At 42.1% G+C, this 16,718-nt stretch overlaps 1 protein-coding gene and 4 non-coding genes across 5 annotated transcripts; 1 reads left to right on the plus strand and 4 right to left on the minus strand.

The window, feature by feature from the left end:
* Window positions 1-172: 172 nt before the first annotated feature.
* trnav-aac lies at window positions 173-245 on the minus strand. Its single transcript has one exon. It is a non-coding gene; the product is annotated as a tRNA-Val (tRNA).
* A 3,583-nt stretch (window positions 246-3,828) lies between these two features.
* On the minus strand, window positions 3,829-3,901 carry trnav-cac. Its single transcript has one exon. It is a non-coding gene; the product is annotated as a tRNA-Val (tRNA).
* Window positions 3,902-4,998: 1,097 nt separating this feature from the next.
* On the minus strand, window positions 4,999-5,071 carry trnav-cac. Its single transcript has one exon. It is a non-coding gene; the product is annotated as a tRNA-Val (tRNA).
* A 1,189-nt stretch (window positions 5,072-6,260) lies between these two features.
* trnav-aac lies at window positions 6,261-6,334 on the plus strand. Its single transcript has one exon. It is a non-coding gene; the product is annotated as a tRNA-Val (tRNA).
* Window positions 6,335-7,544: 1,210 nt separating this feature from the next.
* Window positions 7,545-16,718, minus strand: LOC117548956 (heterogeneous nuclear ribonucleoprotein A/B-like). Its single transcript, XM_034220489.1, has 9 exons — window positions 16,586-16,718; window positions 14,967-15,297; window positions 14,093-14,261; window positions 13,369-13,527; window positions 12,224-12,355; window positions 12,001-12,109; window positions 10,617-10,769; window positions 9,985-10,079; window positions 7,545-8,328 (listed from the first exon to the last, which is right to left on the minus strand). Exons 2-8 carry the CDS (start codon window positions 15,269-15,271, stop codon window positions 10,003-10,005), a joined length of 1,104 nt encoding a protein of 367 aa, XP_034076380.1. The 5' UTR covers window positions 15,272-15,297; window positions 16,586-16,718; the 3' UTR covers window positions 7,545-8,328; window positions 9,985-10,002.

Genomic DNA, 16,718 nt, shown 5'->3' on the forward strand with positions numbered 1-16,718 from the left:
AAGGGACACATAGCGATCTGTCTCATAATTGACATGAACACCAAATTATATTGTTGTCAATTATTACAAGATAATTTCGCTTTTCTCGACATTTTGGCATTTTTCAATGAAAGACGTCTTTCTATCTATTTCATTTATTTGATATATGTGTGGAAGCAAACAAGACATAATGTGTTTCCGCCCGGTCTCGAACCGGGGACCTTTCGCGTGTTAGGCGAACGTGATAACCACTACACTACGGAAACAGATGAAAGGGCCTTTGCCGCCTGTCAAACAGGGGACCCGGGTTCGATTCCCCGTCAGGGCGGATATTCAACCACCTGTTTGTAATATATAGTGAACCCCACAACACCCTTTGAAACCACCCTCTGAAAATTACTTTTGAAGGGTGTAAGACACTTCCAATGTTTCAGGCCCTGCATTGAAGATGAAACTGATGCTTAACAAAAGTTATATCAACAATTATAACATACACACTAAACTTACATGCACACTGTTCATTTCACAAGCCATGGTAACCGGGGCTCTAAAATCGACTCAACCATTTTTACTCAACATGCTTTTCATGTGAAAATTAACACCTGGCTCTAATTAGACAAGTTAGAAAGTGTAGCAGTTTGTCTGCTGCCTTCATGGACGGTATACACATCTTTACAGTTGAAATGTTCAGACTTCAATACATAATGTTTCCCGAAATAAGGTCCCATGGGTAGGAAGTAAATGGGCGGGACTTCGCCTCTCTATACACGGCTCACCTTCGCGTGTTAGGCGAACGTGATAACCACTACACTACGGAAACTCGGTGAGAGCACCCCTAGTGGTTATGATTTATATAGCCACATCCAACCTGATTACAACCCAGAGTCTTCAGTGAACAGCGCCCCCCAGATCCCTCTTATGGTCAAAGATATATCACATCCGTAGTGATAAGGACTCCCATAGAGAATGACTTAATAAAAGTTGAGGGAGATGAGCCTTACTGTCCTAGGTTTACATGTCCTAGGTTTCGAAACCAGGAGGAAACATCCATATTTATATAAGCACATGTAATATATTCAATATAACATTAATTATTATTTCTTAGCTAGTGTACATTTCAGGCGGCCTTTACAAATTGCTTTGCTTACTTAAATAATTACACCAAAAGTAATTACAATAAAACAATTATTAATTTCACATTAGCGCAAACAGCTAGAAATAAATGTTGAATTACTAAATTGCATAAGGCAAGGCAAGTTTATTTATATAGCACCTGTAAGGGAAACTTCTGCAGCAATGGAGAGTCAGGACTCAGAGAGACACGAGGAGAGTTGGAGCTTTGATGTCAAACACTGGTAGTTTATTACAAGTCAACGGCCGGAGAATTCATATCACAAGTCACAGCAGCAAAAGGTTCTGACTGCACGGGTGGGTTGTCATGTCAATTCTGATCAGCCTCGCATCTTGGTAGACCCTTTAAATAGTTTACAGAGAGTCAAATCCACATATTGGGGATGGGCGTAAACCATGGCGTAAACACATTTGCAGAGGAGATGTCTCTCCCATCTCTGGAGCTTATAAACTAGCGTTTTCACACTCACAAAACACTCCCTATGCCCTGTAGGTCAAGCTGTAAAACCTAGTATCAACATACGACTGCATCAACACATTCCTTACGGGAGATTAGAAGCAGGGATGGTCGTACATGTCAACACACAAAATAAAGTTAAATATCTAGAAGTAAAGACAGAATTATTCTCTAACAGCACCTTTCAACACAAGGCAATTCAAAGTCCATCCATCCATCCATCTTCTCCCGCTTATCCGTGGTCGGGTCTCGGGGGTAGCAGTTCCAGCAGAGAGCCCCAAACTTTATTTCCCCCTCATCAACCAGCTCTGACTGGGGGATCCCGAGGCGCTCCCAGGCCAGCGAAGAGATATAATCCCTCCACCTGGTCCTAGGTCTACCCCTTGGTCTCTTCCCAGCTGGACGTGCCTGGAACACCTCCCTAGGGAGGCGCCCAGGTGGCATCCTAACTAGGTGCCCGAACCACCTCAACTGGCTCCTTTCGACGCGAAGGAGGAGCGGCTCAACTCCGAGTCCCTCCCTGATGACCGAACTTCTCACCTTATCCCAGCCACCCTGCGGAGAAAACCCATCTCGGCCGCTTGTATCCGCAATCTCGTTCTTTCGGTCATGACCCATCCTTCATGACCATAGGTGAGGGTAGGAACGAAAATGGCCCGGTAGACAGAGAGCTTTGCCTTCTGGCTCAGCTCCCTTTTCGTCACAACGGTGCGGTAAAGCGACTGCAGTACCGCTCCCGCTGCTCCGATTCTCCGGCCCATCTCACGCTCCATTGTTCCCTCACTCGAGAACAAGACCCCGAGATACTTGAACTCCTTCACTTGGGGTAAGGACTCATTCCCTACTTGAAGTGGACAGTCCATCGGTTTCCTGCTGAGAACCATGGCCTCAGATTTGGAGGTGCTGATCCTCATCCCAGCCGCTTCACACTCGGTTGCGAACCGATCCAGTGAGTGCTGAAGGTCGCAGACCGATGAAGCCATTAGAACCACATCATCTGCAAAAAGCAGTGGTGCAATCCTTAGTCCACCGAACTGCAGACCCCCTCCCCCATGACTACGCCTCGAAATCCGATCCATGTATATTACAAACAGGATTGGTGACAAAGCGCAGCCCTGGCGGAGGCCAACCCTCACCGGAAATGGGTCCGACTTACTGCCGAGGACCCGGACACAGCTCTGGCTTTGGGAGTACAGAGATTGGATGGCCCTGAGTAGAGACCCCCTCACCCCATACTCCCGCAGCACCTCCCACAGTAACTCCCTGGGAACTCGGTCATACGCCTTCTCCAAGTCTACAAAACACATGTAGACCGGATAAGCGTACTCCCAAGCCCCCTCCAGGATCCTTGCGAGAGTAAAAAGCTGATCCGTCGTTCCACGACCAGGACGGAATCCGCATTGTTCCTCCTCAATCTGAGGTTCGACAATCGGCCTGACCCTCCTTTCGAGTACCTTAGAGTAAACTTTCCCGGGGAGGCTGAGTAGTGTGATGCCTCTGTAATTGGCACACACCCTCTGATCCCCCTTTTTAAAAAGGGGAACCACCACCGCGGTCTGCCACTCCTTCTGTACTGTTTCCGACTTCCACGCAACGTTGATGAGACGTGTCAACCATGGCAGTCCCTCAACACCCAGAGCCTTCAGCATTTCCGGGCGGATCTCATCCACCCCCGGGGCTTTGCCACTGTGGAGTTGTTTGACGAGCTCAGTGACCTCCCCCCGGGAGATTGGTGTTGATCCCCCGTCATACTCCAGCTCTGCCTCTAACATAGAGGGCGGAGTTGTCGGGTTCAGGAGTTCCTCAAAGTGTTCCTTCCAACGCCCTAACACTCCATCAGTTGAGGTCAACAACGTCCCATCCTTACTGTACACAGCTTGGATGATTCCCTGCTTCCCCCTCCTGAGGTGTCGGACAGTTTTCAATTCAAAGTGCTTTACAAAAATGAAAGATCTATCTGATCTGAAAGATGCCATTTAGATCTATAAAGGCCTTGGGGCTATGTTGTTTGATTTAATTAAACACAATATATGCACTCCACTATGCCCTTGTAGTATTTACTGTATCCAAAGCTCTTAATATGATTGCTCATATTTCAAGCCATCTTTTTCCCGGCCCCTTGCTTTGGATCATTTTCATCAACCGGCCCCCATTCCAAACTAATTGAATAGCCCTGCTCTGCATATTGTTATTCTTCAATCTGTGCTGCCTGATCAGTCTTTTTAATTTTCTATAAATTGAGAAAAAAAAAAGACATAATGTGTTTCCGCCCGGTCTCGAACCGGGGACCTTTCGCGTGTGAGGCGAACGTGATAACCACTACACTACGGAAACAGATGAAAGGGATTTTGCCGCCTGTCAAACGGGTGAGTAGGGTTCGATTCCCGGTCGCGACGAGAGTTTTCCTCCACTTCAGACAATGAAACTCACAAGCCCCAACTTAGAAAAACACATTTCAGCGATAAAAATGACATTTAAATGGTGTAAGAGGCATGCAATGCTTCAGGACCTGCAATGGGGATTAAACTGATAACAAAACAACCAATAGTTATTTTAGCACAATTCTAACATTCACATGTTCAATTTACATGCGGTGTAAATACAAGCCATTATATCTTGGGCTCTAAAATCGAGTCTCATGATCCAAATCTTTCAATTCAAACGAAAGCAGATTGTCAAAGCCCTGAGCCGGAGTCAAACTGAAACCTACGGATCTTGCACGGCAATAGTAAGGCTTAACTCCCTTAACTTTTACCATTCATTCTCTATGGTAGTTCTATCACTACGGATGTAATATATTTCTGGCCACAAGCTGTATTTCGGGGGCGCCCTTTCCTAAATAATGTGACCCAAAGTGAATGATGAGCATTTGGGGGAAAAGGGATACACAAAAAGTCATTAATAACATAACTTTTCTGTGTTTTATTTTTTAGACAGGGGATAATAATCCTAGAAATAGAATGCATACGTGATTGCTATTTGTTTGTTGTGTCCAATACAAAACTCAAAAATCATACGATTTTTACTCAACATGTTTTTAATGTGAAAATGAACTCACACACTAATTAGACGAGTTAGGGAATGCAGTTGGTCAATGTCCCTTTGTCTGCTGCCTTCATGGACTGTATACAAATCCTGACAGTTGGTTACACATGTTCAAAGGGAGGCAACTATGTGCTATTTCTTACTTTTAATCTAGGACCATATAATACAAAAAAAAACACAAATAATCCCCATTGTGGAATCAATGTCATTTGAAATACAAGGTACATTTCTCCGCTCTTTCCAAAGTCCACAATGTATAGTTTCCGGGGTGAATGCAGAAGTGAATGAATAATATCTCTTTTCTCTACATATTTCTATTTTTCAATCTATGCTGCCTTTTTTATCGACTTTATTTTGTGTATTTGGAGACAAGCAAGACAAAGATTTGTTTCCGCCCGGTCTCGAACCGGGGACCTTTCGCGTGTGAGGCGAACGTGATAACCACTACACTACGGAAACTGATAAAAGGGCTTTTGCCGCCCGTCAAACCGGAGGGCCAGGTTCGATTCCCCGTCGGAGTGAGTTTTTCACCCAGTTCTTCGAAGATACTATAGCCGCTTTCACACCAAGTACTTAGCCGGTCCCCGGTACTTGTTCCCCCCGAACTCTTTAGTCCCTCAAACTGTCCAAGTAGATTGCGTTCTCACCGGAATATGTCCCTGAGGGAGGATTAGGCAAATGAAACCGCTGACGTCACTTCTTCTTCTTCTTCTGCTTTGGGTTCACAAAACTTTTCAGAGTTTTACGGGGTGTGGTTTGCAATTCGCCCAGCCCGATCAGAAATTGTTAGTGTGGCCGACAAACCAACGAACCATTTCCTCCTCAGGAAAGTACTACCTCGCTAGCAGGGACTATCTGGAGGTGAAAAGGTTCACGCGAACTAGGGACAAGTTCCAGATCGTTTTTGGTGTGAAACCAAATCTCCCCACCCTATCGGTCTAGTTCGGGGGGAAAAGTACTCCGGTGTGAAAGTGCCTAATGACACTCAAAAGGCCCACCTTCAAAAAAAGGCACACCCTTTGAGCCATAAAACTGACTTTTTAAAGACACTTCCAACGTTTCAGGCCCTGCATTGAGGATGAAACTGATGCTTAAAAAAAGTGTATTTAGCAAAAATCAATGTGTCTATACGTTTCTTTGCGCTTTCCAAAGTCCTATAGCATTCAGCCAGCTCCTTCGTGTTTGACGGATATTAAACTTACATGCTGTGAATTTCACAAACCATGATATCTTGGGCTCTAAAGTCGAGTCCCATCCAAATATTTGTATTCCAACGAAAGCAGATTGGCAAAGAACGTCCTGAGCCGGAAGTCAAACTGAGACCTAAGGATCTTGCAAGGCAACAGTAAGACTTAAGTCCCTTACATGTTACCATTCATTCTCTATGGTAGTTCTTATCACTACGGATGTAATATATTTCTGGCCACAAGCTATATTTCGGGGGCGCTCTTTCTTTAGTTATGTGACCCAAAGTGATTGATGAGCATTTGTGGGTAAGGGGAAACTGAAATGTCATCAGATAATAATCCTTTAAATATCAGTTAAACGCAATTGCTTCTGTTTTTGTGTCAAATATAACACTCAAAAATCTAAAATGTACTTCACATGACTATAATTTGTTCATCAAAGGTCAAAAGCCCTTTCATCAGTTTCCGTAGTGTAGTGGTTATCACGTTCGCCTAACACGCGAAAGGTCCCCGGTTCGAGACCGGGCGGGAAACATGTTTTTCTTTCAGAACGCTTTATATTTTTATACGAGTGAAAGCATTGTGTTCTGCTAATCTCTTCTTCTATAATGTTCTCTTCAAACACCCTCGCTTCTAATCCAGTCAATATCACAGTGTAAACAGCGACACCGCTAAAAATTAAACCTCTTTGCGTAGTCAAGCTTTTTGGCTCCACAGCTGTTTTGAAAGATAGGTTTCTTCGTTTTCTGGTATTTCTTCCAGCCTTGTTTTTAAACAATTTGAGCACATGTTAGTTGCTCATCTCAAATAAGATGCTCATCCTTCCTATTGAAAACTGTGTAGAAGTTAAACACAATTATAGTTTATTGTGAAAAGTATATTTTGAGAAAACAATTGAAATATACATTTTCACTTGTACATTTTAGCATCGACCTTTTGCAGATAGCTCACATCTCCATAGCGTCTTTAGTTACTCTTTGCTTCACAGGATCCCACTCAGTTTGATCCTTTTCAATGAGGCCATCACACTCTTTGTATACATTGCATTTCAGGTTGTCCCTTTATGATCTGGATTTAATTAAAAAATGTACTTACATTTAAATTATTTTACGACATTTACATTTTATGAATTTGTGCTAGCCTATAATAATGCACCTTGACTTCAGTACTGTACTCCATATACTCTAGATACAAAACCATCAAAATTTATATTTACTGTTGTGTGTAATTTTATTCATGTGCAATGCCGCATCTGTTTGCGGCTTTGACTCCAATAATCCCAAATCTAATTGAATGTAAGCCTTTTTAATGCAATGAATGTAGTCTACTCTAATTTCACATGCAGTTATTCCCCTATGGTTATTCCATATCTGGATCAGAGATGTTTTGAATTGCAATTGGTTTATCCTTTAAGATTAACGTTTTCTATATGTTTAAATAATTCCCCATATTTAAACCATTTGCTTAAATGAAATATATTCACCACATTATACAACTTGGGTTCAGCAAGAACCAAACGTATACCTTGAAACCAAACCTGTAGTTTTATCCAAATAAAACCACATGTTTTACTGAAACCCTTTCACCCTCAGGAGTTTTAAATGTGTGGACGGGGACCATAGTCTTATCAAAGTCAGTTTGTGGACCAGAATAAATAACTATTCCAAAATGAAAAAGCCATCGTTTGCATTCTTCAGGAACAAATATCATTATCGGTAACATTAATCATTAGAAAACCACAAAACTTTACAAACGAGGATGTTTATTACTAATAAATTGCCAGAGACACTAGCTGAGGAGACTCCAATGGCCTCCAGAAAAAAACAAAAAAAACTAAGCAGACATTTAACTTCAAAGCGGTTATTTCTAAAAACCAGTGACACTTGACAAACAAACTAAACCAGCATAGAAACTTAAACAAGTGGCTTGTTATGTAAAAGGGTATGTCGTTTTAATTCACCCCCCCCCCCCTCCGCCATTAACATCTGTATTTAATGGTAAATTTTCCGAGGAAGAAAAGTCAAATTATAGCTAGAGTTAAAATGGTTCCACATAAAGGGGAAAAAGACAGAAATCAATGATGGCAATTGAATTTGAATCCTAAACCCATTCTGCGTCTTAATCTTCCACCCCAAAACCTGGAAGCATAAGAACCAAAAAAAATTAAAAAAAATTACTGAAAACGGTTTTTATTGTCAAAAAAGCTCCTTTACAGCGCCGAGATCTTTCAACCTGTAAAGCCAGCATACATGTAAAATACAAGCCTTACAATACATTAGAATCAAAACAGGTACCAAAAAGTACAGTAAAAATTACACTTCCATTGATGGAAATGTGGAAGGGGGAAGAAGAAACAAAACAAAAAGAAACACCAAAGGGAAAAGTAAAACCTAAAAATGAAAAGATTAAAAAAAAAAGAAACAAAAAAAAGTTACATTTCAGTTGTTTTTCTGTACAAATGGTCTTCTGTCATAAAAGAGGTCGAGTCATGCCCAGTGTGTCCATCCAGCCGTCGGTCTCACTGGAGTCCTGAGGGGGGGGGACACAATACATTTAATATCACACACTTCACATCTCAAAACATTGCACAAAACTTCAATTTGACTAAGAAAATGATTCAAGATCGTGTATTTGTCATTTTAAAATTGACTTTCTTGAAATAAATGTACTTCAATAGCTGCTTTCACACCAAGTACTTTGCCGTACTTATGGTGCATTTCCACTACAGCGCGGTTTAAGCGTGCCCGGCCCGTTTTTGGTTGCGTTTTCCACTTGGCGTAGTACCGGCTAGCGGGTACTTTTTCACAGTTTTCTGGCCCCATAAAATCGAGGTTCTTATGGCGCGTTTCCACTGCAGCGGGTTGCTCGCTTTAAGCGTGCCGAGCCCGTTTGTGGTTGCGTTTCCACTTGGCCTAGTTTTGGCCAGGGGCTACTTTTTCACCTTTTTTCTGGCCCGACTAAATCGTGGTTCTAGGGCCAGGAACAACCAGGCTGAGTCGGGCTGAGTATGCTAAACTAGAGAGAGAATCGCTGACCGTGATTTAATTGTAATACACGTTTCAAAATGATGCCGAAGTAACAACATACTGATACCGGTTAGTAAAAACCATGAATTAATGCTTTGACAAGTCTGCAGACAGACGGCAGGCGAAGAACCTTTTAAAATGCGTGTTTTCTGAATGTAGCTTGGCTAAGCTAACGTTCTATATGCTCCGACCGTCCACACTCACAACAACGGCCGATACAGACATAAATAAACCAGCGACTGTATTCGCCATGACAGGCAGTCTGTGGTTTGTACTTGTTTAACTTTGGTCTAGTTTCTGAACAGATATGAAGAGCTGTGAGCTCTGAGGGCTAACAGCTAACGGCTGTGTTGTTTTTCTGGGGCTCTCATTGAAGATGACGTCACGGCTCCGCCTACACTGCGTTACTATAGTTACTGCCCCAGCTACTAAACTGAAATGGAAACACAGCATAAAGTGACCCAGTCCTAACGAGGCCTAGCCATACCGAGCGAGGCCCTGTAGTGGAAATGCGCCATTACTTCCCAGCACTTAGTACCCCCATGGAACTAAAGAGCCAAGTTGGGGACTGGCCCTCCGAGTAAATCGCCAGAGCGCCGACGCCTCCTCATTACTCCACCGCTCCCATGTTTTTTTTTGTGTTGCCATAAGTTAGTCTCTCTCCGTTGGTGCACTGGGCTAATGCTAATAATGCTACTATCGGAACTATCCGGGAAAAGCACTTGGTTTGAAAGCGCCTTTTGGTACAGAAGGTGTAAGATCAAACTGTTGATTGAATGTTTTTTGAAAGGCTAATGTAAATAATGGATATTGTAACAAGACATTGCATTCTGTCTTTTTTAGGAACTATCAGACACATAATTATCTAAAACACTAAGACAAGTTTTCTTCAAGATGACAACCTTATTTTTAGAATATGCACTGTCCCTATCAAATAAAGACTCACTTTTTTAAATGTGTGTGTCAACGTTTTAAACGAAGCTTCCTGGAGAGAAATAAGGGCCAACGGGTGAGAATGATGTAGCGCATCTTGCATTTATTTCCATGTTGAACTTGAAGCTATAAGAGCAGTTCAGTGTTTGGTGGATAAATGACCCGTGATTTAAAGTGCCTATGCTTTTGGACACGTAAGTAAAAAGGAGTGAGTTATAGCTCTTACGTTGCACCACTGTGATCATCAGTATGGCTTGTAGCCGGCCTGGTGTGCCCCCCGTCTGGGAGTCTTTCCGTAGCTGCCGTTGCCCTGGTCGGCTGCTTTAATGGGAAAGAAGCAGAAGACAAATTCAGTAACGAAACGTCAACCGGCTCAGCTGATGAATTATTCAGAACGGCAACCTCTGCAGTAAGCAAGGTGTGCAAGTGTGTACGAATGCATGTATATTTTATCGCATGAAGTCGATGCATGCTGCAACCGATCATATGCTTTTTATAGCTTTAACTCTACATACTTCTGGGCGAACACTTCACCCCTGTGAGCAACACCTTATTGACATAACAGACTGTATTTATTACATTTTGATGAATTAATTAAGTGATTAGAGACAGCAGAACCATGAAAAAGGGAAAAACAGTAGGACTGTCATTGCTTTTCTGTTAAATGGATAAAGAAACTTTTTAAACCCAGTCTTATGGGCTATATAGTTTTTACAGGTTCCATTTAACCCAAAAACAGATCTTATCTAACAGCCAGTTGCTAGTTAAACAACTAGTTTTATTATGTTGCAAATGTAATAATCCACCTTTGTCCAATTTATACACCGCAGCAGCCATCTTCAAAAAAAAAAAACTTACTGTAGTCATATCCGGGGCCATATGCATAACCGGAAGAATAGTCGTAGTTGCCATAGCCGCCGCCATAACCGCCATAGCCCTGGTTACCGTATCCCTGGTTCCAGTAGTTGCCATAGCCCTGGTTCCAGTTCTGGCCCTGACCTGACACAGAGTCAACAAAAACAAAAACAAAAAAAGGGTCACAACAAAGTTCTAGACTGAAAATGGCGTACCGAACCCCAAAAATCACAAATGAAAACACTTAAAATGTTTAAGGAGACTTTAATGTGTCTGCAGATGTACAAGAAGTTATCCATTATATAAAAAAAGGACTACAATTTGTTCACAATGTTTCCCCATGGCGCAGAGTGGGCTTTAACAGAGCCATGCATAATATGGGCAAAGAATTTAAAAAGGGGCAAACATTTGAATAGAATTTAAGAAAAAAGTTCAAAAAGTGTTTGGTGCAGAAGTAAGCAGGGATTTAAAAGTGTGTAAGATTTTCAAATTGAGGTATTTTATACAAATTAAATCTTGTTATTAAGTTATATCAAACTTGGAACATGTATATAAATAGGGAATATGAGTTAAAAAGGGTTTGACCCATGGATGTTTAATAAGAACTGGATACAGCGTGGGAGGCGGGGCCTCGCTCACTCCTATGAGAGCTGCTCATTGGCGCATGAATACAAAATGTCCCAACTTTTGAGAGAGCGAAACATCACGAAAGTATTCATATTATCCGTTCTTATTGTGCACCCATGGGTAAAGGTAAAACTCATGTAGTACTGAACACGTCACATGAACGTGCCGGGCAGCGCGGTCCCGTGGGTTAGATTCGCATTCCGGAAAATAACTCCGAATAACGTTATTAGCGCATTTTACAACTTGAGGACCGAAGGGCTAATCATACTGGGTAGTTAAGTTTTTCCGGGCCAAGCGACTGATACGGAAGTGTAGTACCACCGTTTGGCCACAACGAATATTTTCCTCAGAGTCCGGTGCACTTCCTGGGGGTATGTGTCCTTGGTATGTGCAGTCACAGAGCATGCACCTCTTAATGCCCCCGAGTTCCCACTCTCAGCCTCAGTAGAATGAATGGAGACAGAAAATAAATCTAGATTCGGCTTTTTGTGCATTTTACAACTTTAAGGACCGAATGATTTTAATAAGGGCTATAAAATAGTTCATACTGGGAAGTTTATTGAGGTAAAAAATGTACAGACTTCTTTTCCCCATGTTAGTCAATGTTAAACGTTGTTTTGGGCCCAGTGATGTCACGGACTGATACGGAAGTTGCAGTACCGCCGTTTGGCCACTACGAATATTGAGCACAGAGTCCGGAGCACTTCCTGTGACGCAAGTGGTGTCCCAAGCTTGGATTCAATTTCTTTAAAATTCTCACCTCCACGGCCCCTGCCTCTTCCCTGACCGCCTCCATAACCTCCACCACGACCCCCCCCATACTGCTGCTGCTGGTACACCTCCTTTGGCTGGGCGATTTTCAGCTCACACTGTGGAGATACAACAAAACGCACACCGTTAATCCCGACTAGACAAAAAAACAGTTTCTGCAAAATCTGATTCAGCAAATATCATCGCTATATGCAGAAATATATGACTGTTACCCTGCCGCCCTGGATGGTGTGGTATTTCTTCTCCAGACACTTCTTGACACTGATTTCCTCTTTGTACGTGATGAAGATGAAGCCCCTCCTTTTCTTCGATTTGGGGTCGATGGGAAGCTCAATGGTTTCAATCTAGAAGGAGAAGGGAAGGATTTTGTTCAAGAAACGGTATAAAAACAAAGTATGTTTATAAAAACTGAAATACGCCGCCTCCGAAAATGCTTTGAAGTCCCCTCCAATAATTTAACTAAAGACTTCAAAACTCTGGTGGGTCGGTTTGATTTGTCAAGTAACTGCAAAGATATCTTAAATGATTTGCCAGTTTTTGTTTATTCATTTGAATTTGAATGGCTTCGACTTCTAGGAATATGTTATGCAATCAAAAGGAGATCTTTTTCTTTTAGTGTGCATTTCTTATCTGGGTAATATCATAATGCAATATGAAGATCATTGATGCCCTCAACCATTAACTCTGAGCAGCGGGGGTTAGGGACAAATCATGACAAACAGAAAAATAGTGACAACATGAGTCAAACCGATAAAGAAACTGCCCCCTAACTTAAAACAAAAACCATAAGAGTTTGACTTTTTCCTATTTAAAGATGACCCTGTGATAATTTCTCAACATACGAGGCGGGTTATGGTAAATTACAAACGGCTGTACTGTATTAATGATATGCCCGAGTAGCTTGCCGGGTTTACAGCTCACAGTGACAGCAGACACTTTAATGCAAGTACCTGCAATAATATGTTTTCTTGTCTTCAGCCGATAAAGAAAAGCATACGATTGAAATCATGTTAAATGAAAAATGTAAAAAGCATAAAACAACCCCCAATGATTTGGGGATAAGATTAAGGGATTTTGTTCCTTCCAACTGAAATGATTAGCCCCTTTGTTTCTCTGGGAGAAATCAACAGACCACAGGAAGGAGTTCATGTTGGCGCCCTTTGAAACCTGCAGCTACTGCAAGCCGCACGTCTTGATCGGGGCCGAGACCAAATATTATTCTCACATTTCAGAACACACACACATATTCAGTTCTTAAAGTAGTTGCAGCCCTCCTGTCTGTCTGCCAGTGGTTCTTAACATGACACCCGGTGGCACTAACCCGGGGTTTTATTTGGCCTTATCCAGTAACACTGACCTCTCCGAAGGTTCCGAAATATTCCCTGATAGCATCCTCTGTGGCCTCGGGGTTCAAACCCCCGACAAAGATCTTCTTGGCGGGCTCTTTCTTCATGGCCATCGCCTTCTTGGGGTCGATTGGACGGCCGTCCAGTCTGTGTTCCTTCTGCTCCAGAACCTGAACACACAGTTACAGTTAGCATTAAGGGCTAACACACAGATAATAGCCAAAATATCCTCGTTTGTCATGTGATGTCTCAGGGAATTAGGAAAGGTGCAGCAAACACAACTCAATTTATGTTGTCTTGTACTTTCATTTCATACAAAAATGTTGATGCAAGTCACAGCTTGAGCTAACACGACAAGTTACCAACTTGTTCCTGCGATGGCATCGTATTTAAGTGAATATCTTTGGCACAATATTTAGTTTGAGATGCTCCATTTATTCACAGTGGCTCAGAAAATGAGACTACCCTTATTTGTATTTACCAATTGAATATTTATCCATATTTGCTGTTGGCTAGACTTTTAAAAACAAGATAATCTATCCAATCAAAACCCCTAATCCTATAAATCCCTTTTTCTCCCACATTAGTCTACAAACCCAAAACTGGGATGGATATCTTTGGGAATTCTTATGTTACCATTTCCTAAACACTTTAAAAGTCATAGAAAGATCGATGTGAAAACCTCAGAAGCCAGAAATGGTAAATTAATAATGCCTGTTAACATCTGTGACGCACCTTTTCCACGCTAGCTGCTTCTTTGAAGAGAACGAAGCCGAAGCCTCGTGACCGGCCAGTGTTGGAGTCCATCTTGATGGTGCAGTCCGACACCTCACCGAACTTTGTGAAGTAATCCTTCAGGTCCTTTTTACTCGTGTCCCAACTGAGGCCACCCACGAACATTTTACTGCAAACGCAAAAGTTGCTGTTGAATTCCTAATCTTTTACATAAAGAAACCAAAACATTTATACATTTCTCCAAATCTTTGTGACTAGGAGGCTAAGAAACAAGATGAACTGGAAAGTATGGCTTAAGATCACGACTATGGAGCTGCATATTAAGCAGTGCCTTAGCACATGTAAAAATATGAAGCACTGCTTTCACTTGCATATTGTGCTCGTGCTGAATTACAAATATATTAGCTAGATGCAAAAGAGCAATAGAATTGTATCAAAACGAGTGCCAATTAACATTGTGTCATGTTTACGGGGTATAGAATAACGTATCGAGCTACCACAGCCCTTTCTTGTGCAGCTGAGTTGTAAAATGACCACTAAGAGTCTTCTTCACTAGAATTCAATGCATATACAATGCTCTGCTGAACTGCAACATTCAAGGAGTGAATGTTCAAAGACGGGCACTGCAGCTCTTTGAATGTGAACTTGATGTTCGGGACACATCTTAAATGTCATTATTTCTACCATTACCTTTTAAACCTGGCTCTAGGAAGCTGCTCTTGATAAAAGTGTGTGCAGCAGCCCTGCTGCAGAGAAGACTTAGTTGTAATTGTTGCTATGCGGTTTAACGCAATATTGAATTAGAAACATTTGTTCCTGATGTTACACTTTCACCGAACACCCAAAAGGTGTATCAGGGAGACATTACACTTACCCAGCATCCTCCTCTCCTTTGCTGGCGTCAATTTTGCCTCCGTCTGCTCCATTGTCTTGACCCTCTACTCCTACACCTTCTACGCCCTCTACTGCTTCTATACCCTCTACTGCTTCTACGCCATCTATGGCATCTATTGGCTCCTGGGCCTCTGTCTCTGCCTGCTCCTCCTCTTGGCCGTCTTGGCTCTCCAGGAGCTCCTCGTCTCCTCCCATCAGCTCCTGCTCGGCTCCATTCTGGTCCTCCTCGCCCTCATTGCCGTTCTGGTCCGATGTTTCCATGAGGAGATGCTCAGCGTCTGCCATTCTGCGATGGTGGGTTATTCGAAAGTCTGAGAAGGGACAAGAAACAGTTGATTAACTCAATGCAAAAGTGTATACCCATATCATCAGGGGTAGCATCAACATGGGTCAGAAATGGCACTTTAAAAAAACAAATTCGGTAAAGCTGTGGACTTTTGTCAAACATGTAATGAATTAATTATCTTTTGTTCTATATGTGTACTATCAATGGGGCTACACTGTATTATTTCAGGAGAACTTCAGGTCTTGAACCATATATTCATACTAGTCAATAAAAGGTATATCTTCTTCTAGTTCAATCTTGCATAAAACGTTTTGTTAGAGCAAGAGGCGCTTCAATTAAACTAATTTAGCTTTCCTTTGTATATATTTGTGGCTTGATTTAGATCAAAATGGGTCTTCAGTGTTCCCAAATATGTTACATTTCATCCCAGCACGGCTAATAAGTAGTGTTTTATTTAACAGTGTATATCAAGTCTGTGGTAGTTGATGTTGTAATCCATTGTAACTAATTATTTTTTGTGCTGGACCCCGAACAAGATGCCATTGTGTGTTCTTATTTGTACCCTTTCCTCTCACTTCGTACATCGTGTTTATCCCACATGAGCTTTTATTTTGTAAAATACATCATGTCCCATTTGGTGATCCGTCTTCCTCTTTGTTACCTTGCTCAAGTTTAAAATAGATTTAAAAACAAAGTAGTCGACACAGGAGGCTAACAGAACACCACATTAGCTTAGCTATCTTTCCATTCATCTGCAATCTAATTTAATTGATTATTGCCACAATGTATTTATATTTACCAACTATACTTCAACTTTAACGTCGAGATTCTAACAGATGTGTGAAACACGTGCTGGGGTTTGTCTGTAAATTCATAGTAAATACTTTCTAGGCTAACAATAAGCAGCATTAATCCAGTGTTCAAGCGGACCGCGCTTTGCTTGGTTGCCGCTCCGGGGTAGAGAGCGTGCAGGCCCCGGCTAGTAGTTGCATGCTAACCCTGAAACAAACAACCAGTCAAAAAGACCTCAAACGTGCACGAAATAACAAAACCTAGAATAACGCACCCATACATTTGCAATTGTGCACGGCAGCCGGTGAACAACTCATTCAATCGACACAAAAACCGCGTTATTTAGCAACGCTGCCGCTAACACACAAAGCTAGCTGCTAAGAAACCCCCCCCACATGTTATAACACATAAACACAGCGCGGGAAAAAAACAACACGGTTATATTAACTCACACGATACATATAAATCCAACTCGACTTGATATAATTGTACAAATATAAACAAAGAAAAAGCGTGCTTACTTTAAAGGGGAAAGAAATACCGGAGACGCCGACTCGCTGCTCAAAATGGACACTCTCCAAATTCGCCGCTAACTCGTGGCAACATATATACGACCGGATGTGAGCAGGCGTTGGGGGACGTCGCAATGAGAAC

Source organism: Gymnodraco acuticeps, unplaced genomic scaffold (genome assembly GCF_902827175.1).
Source record: "Gymnodraco acuticeps unplaced genomic scaffold, fGymAcu1.1, whole genome shotgun sequence".
In the NCBI taxonomy this organism is placed as follows: domain Eukaryota; kingdom Metazoa; phylum Chordata; class Actinopteri; order Perciformes; family Bathydraconidae; genus Gymnodraco; species Gymnodraco acuticeps.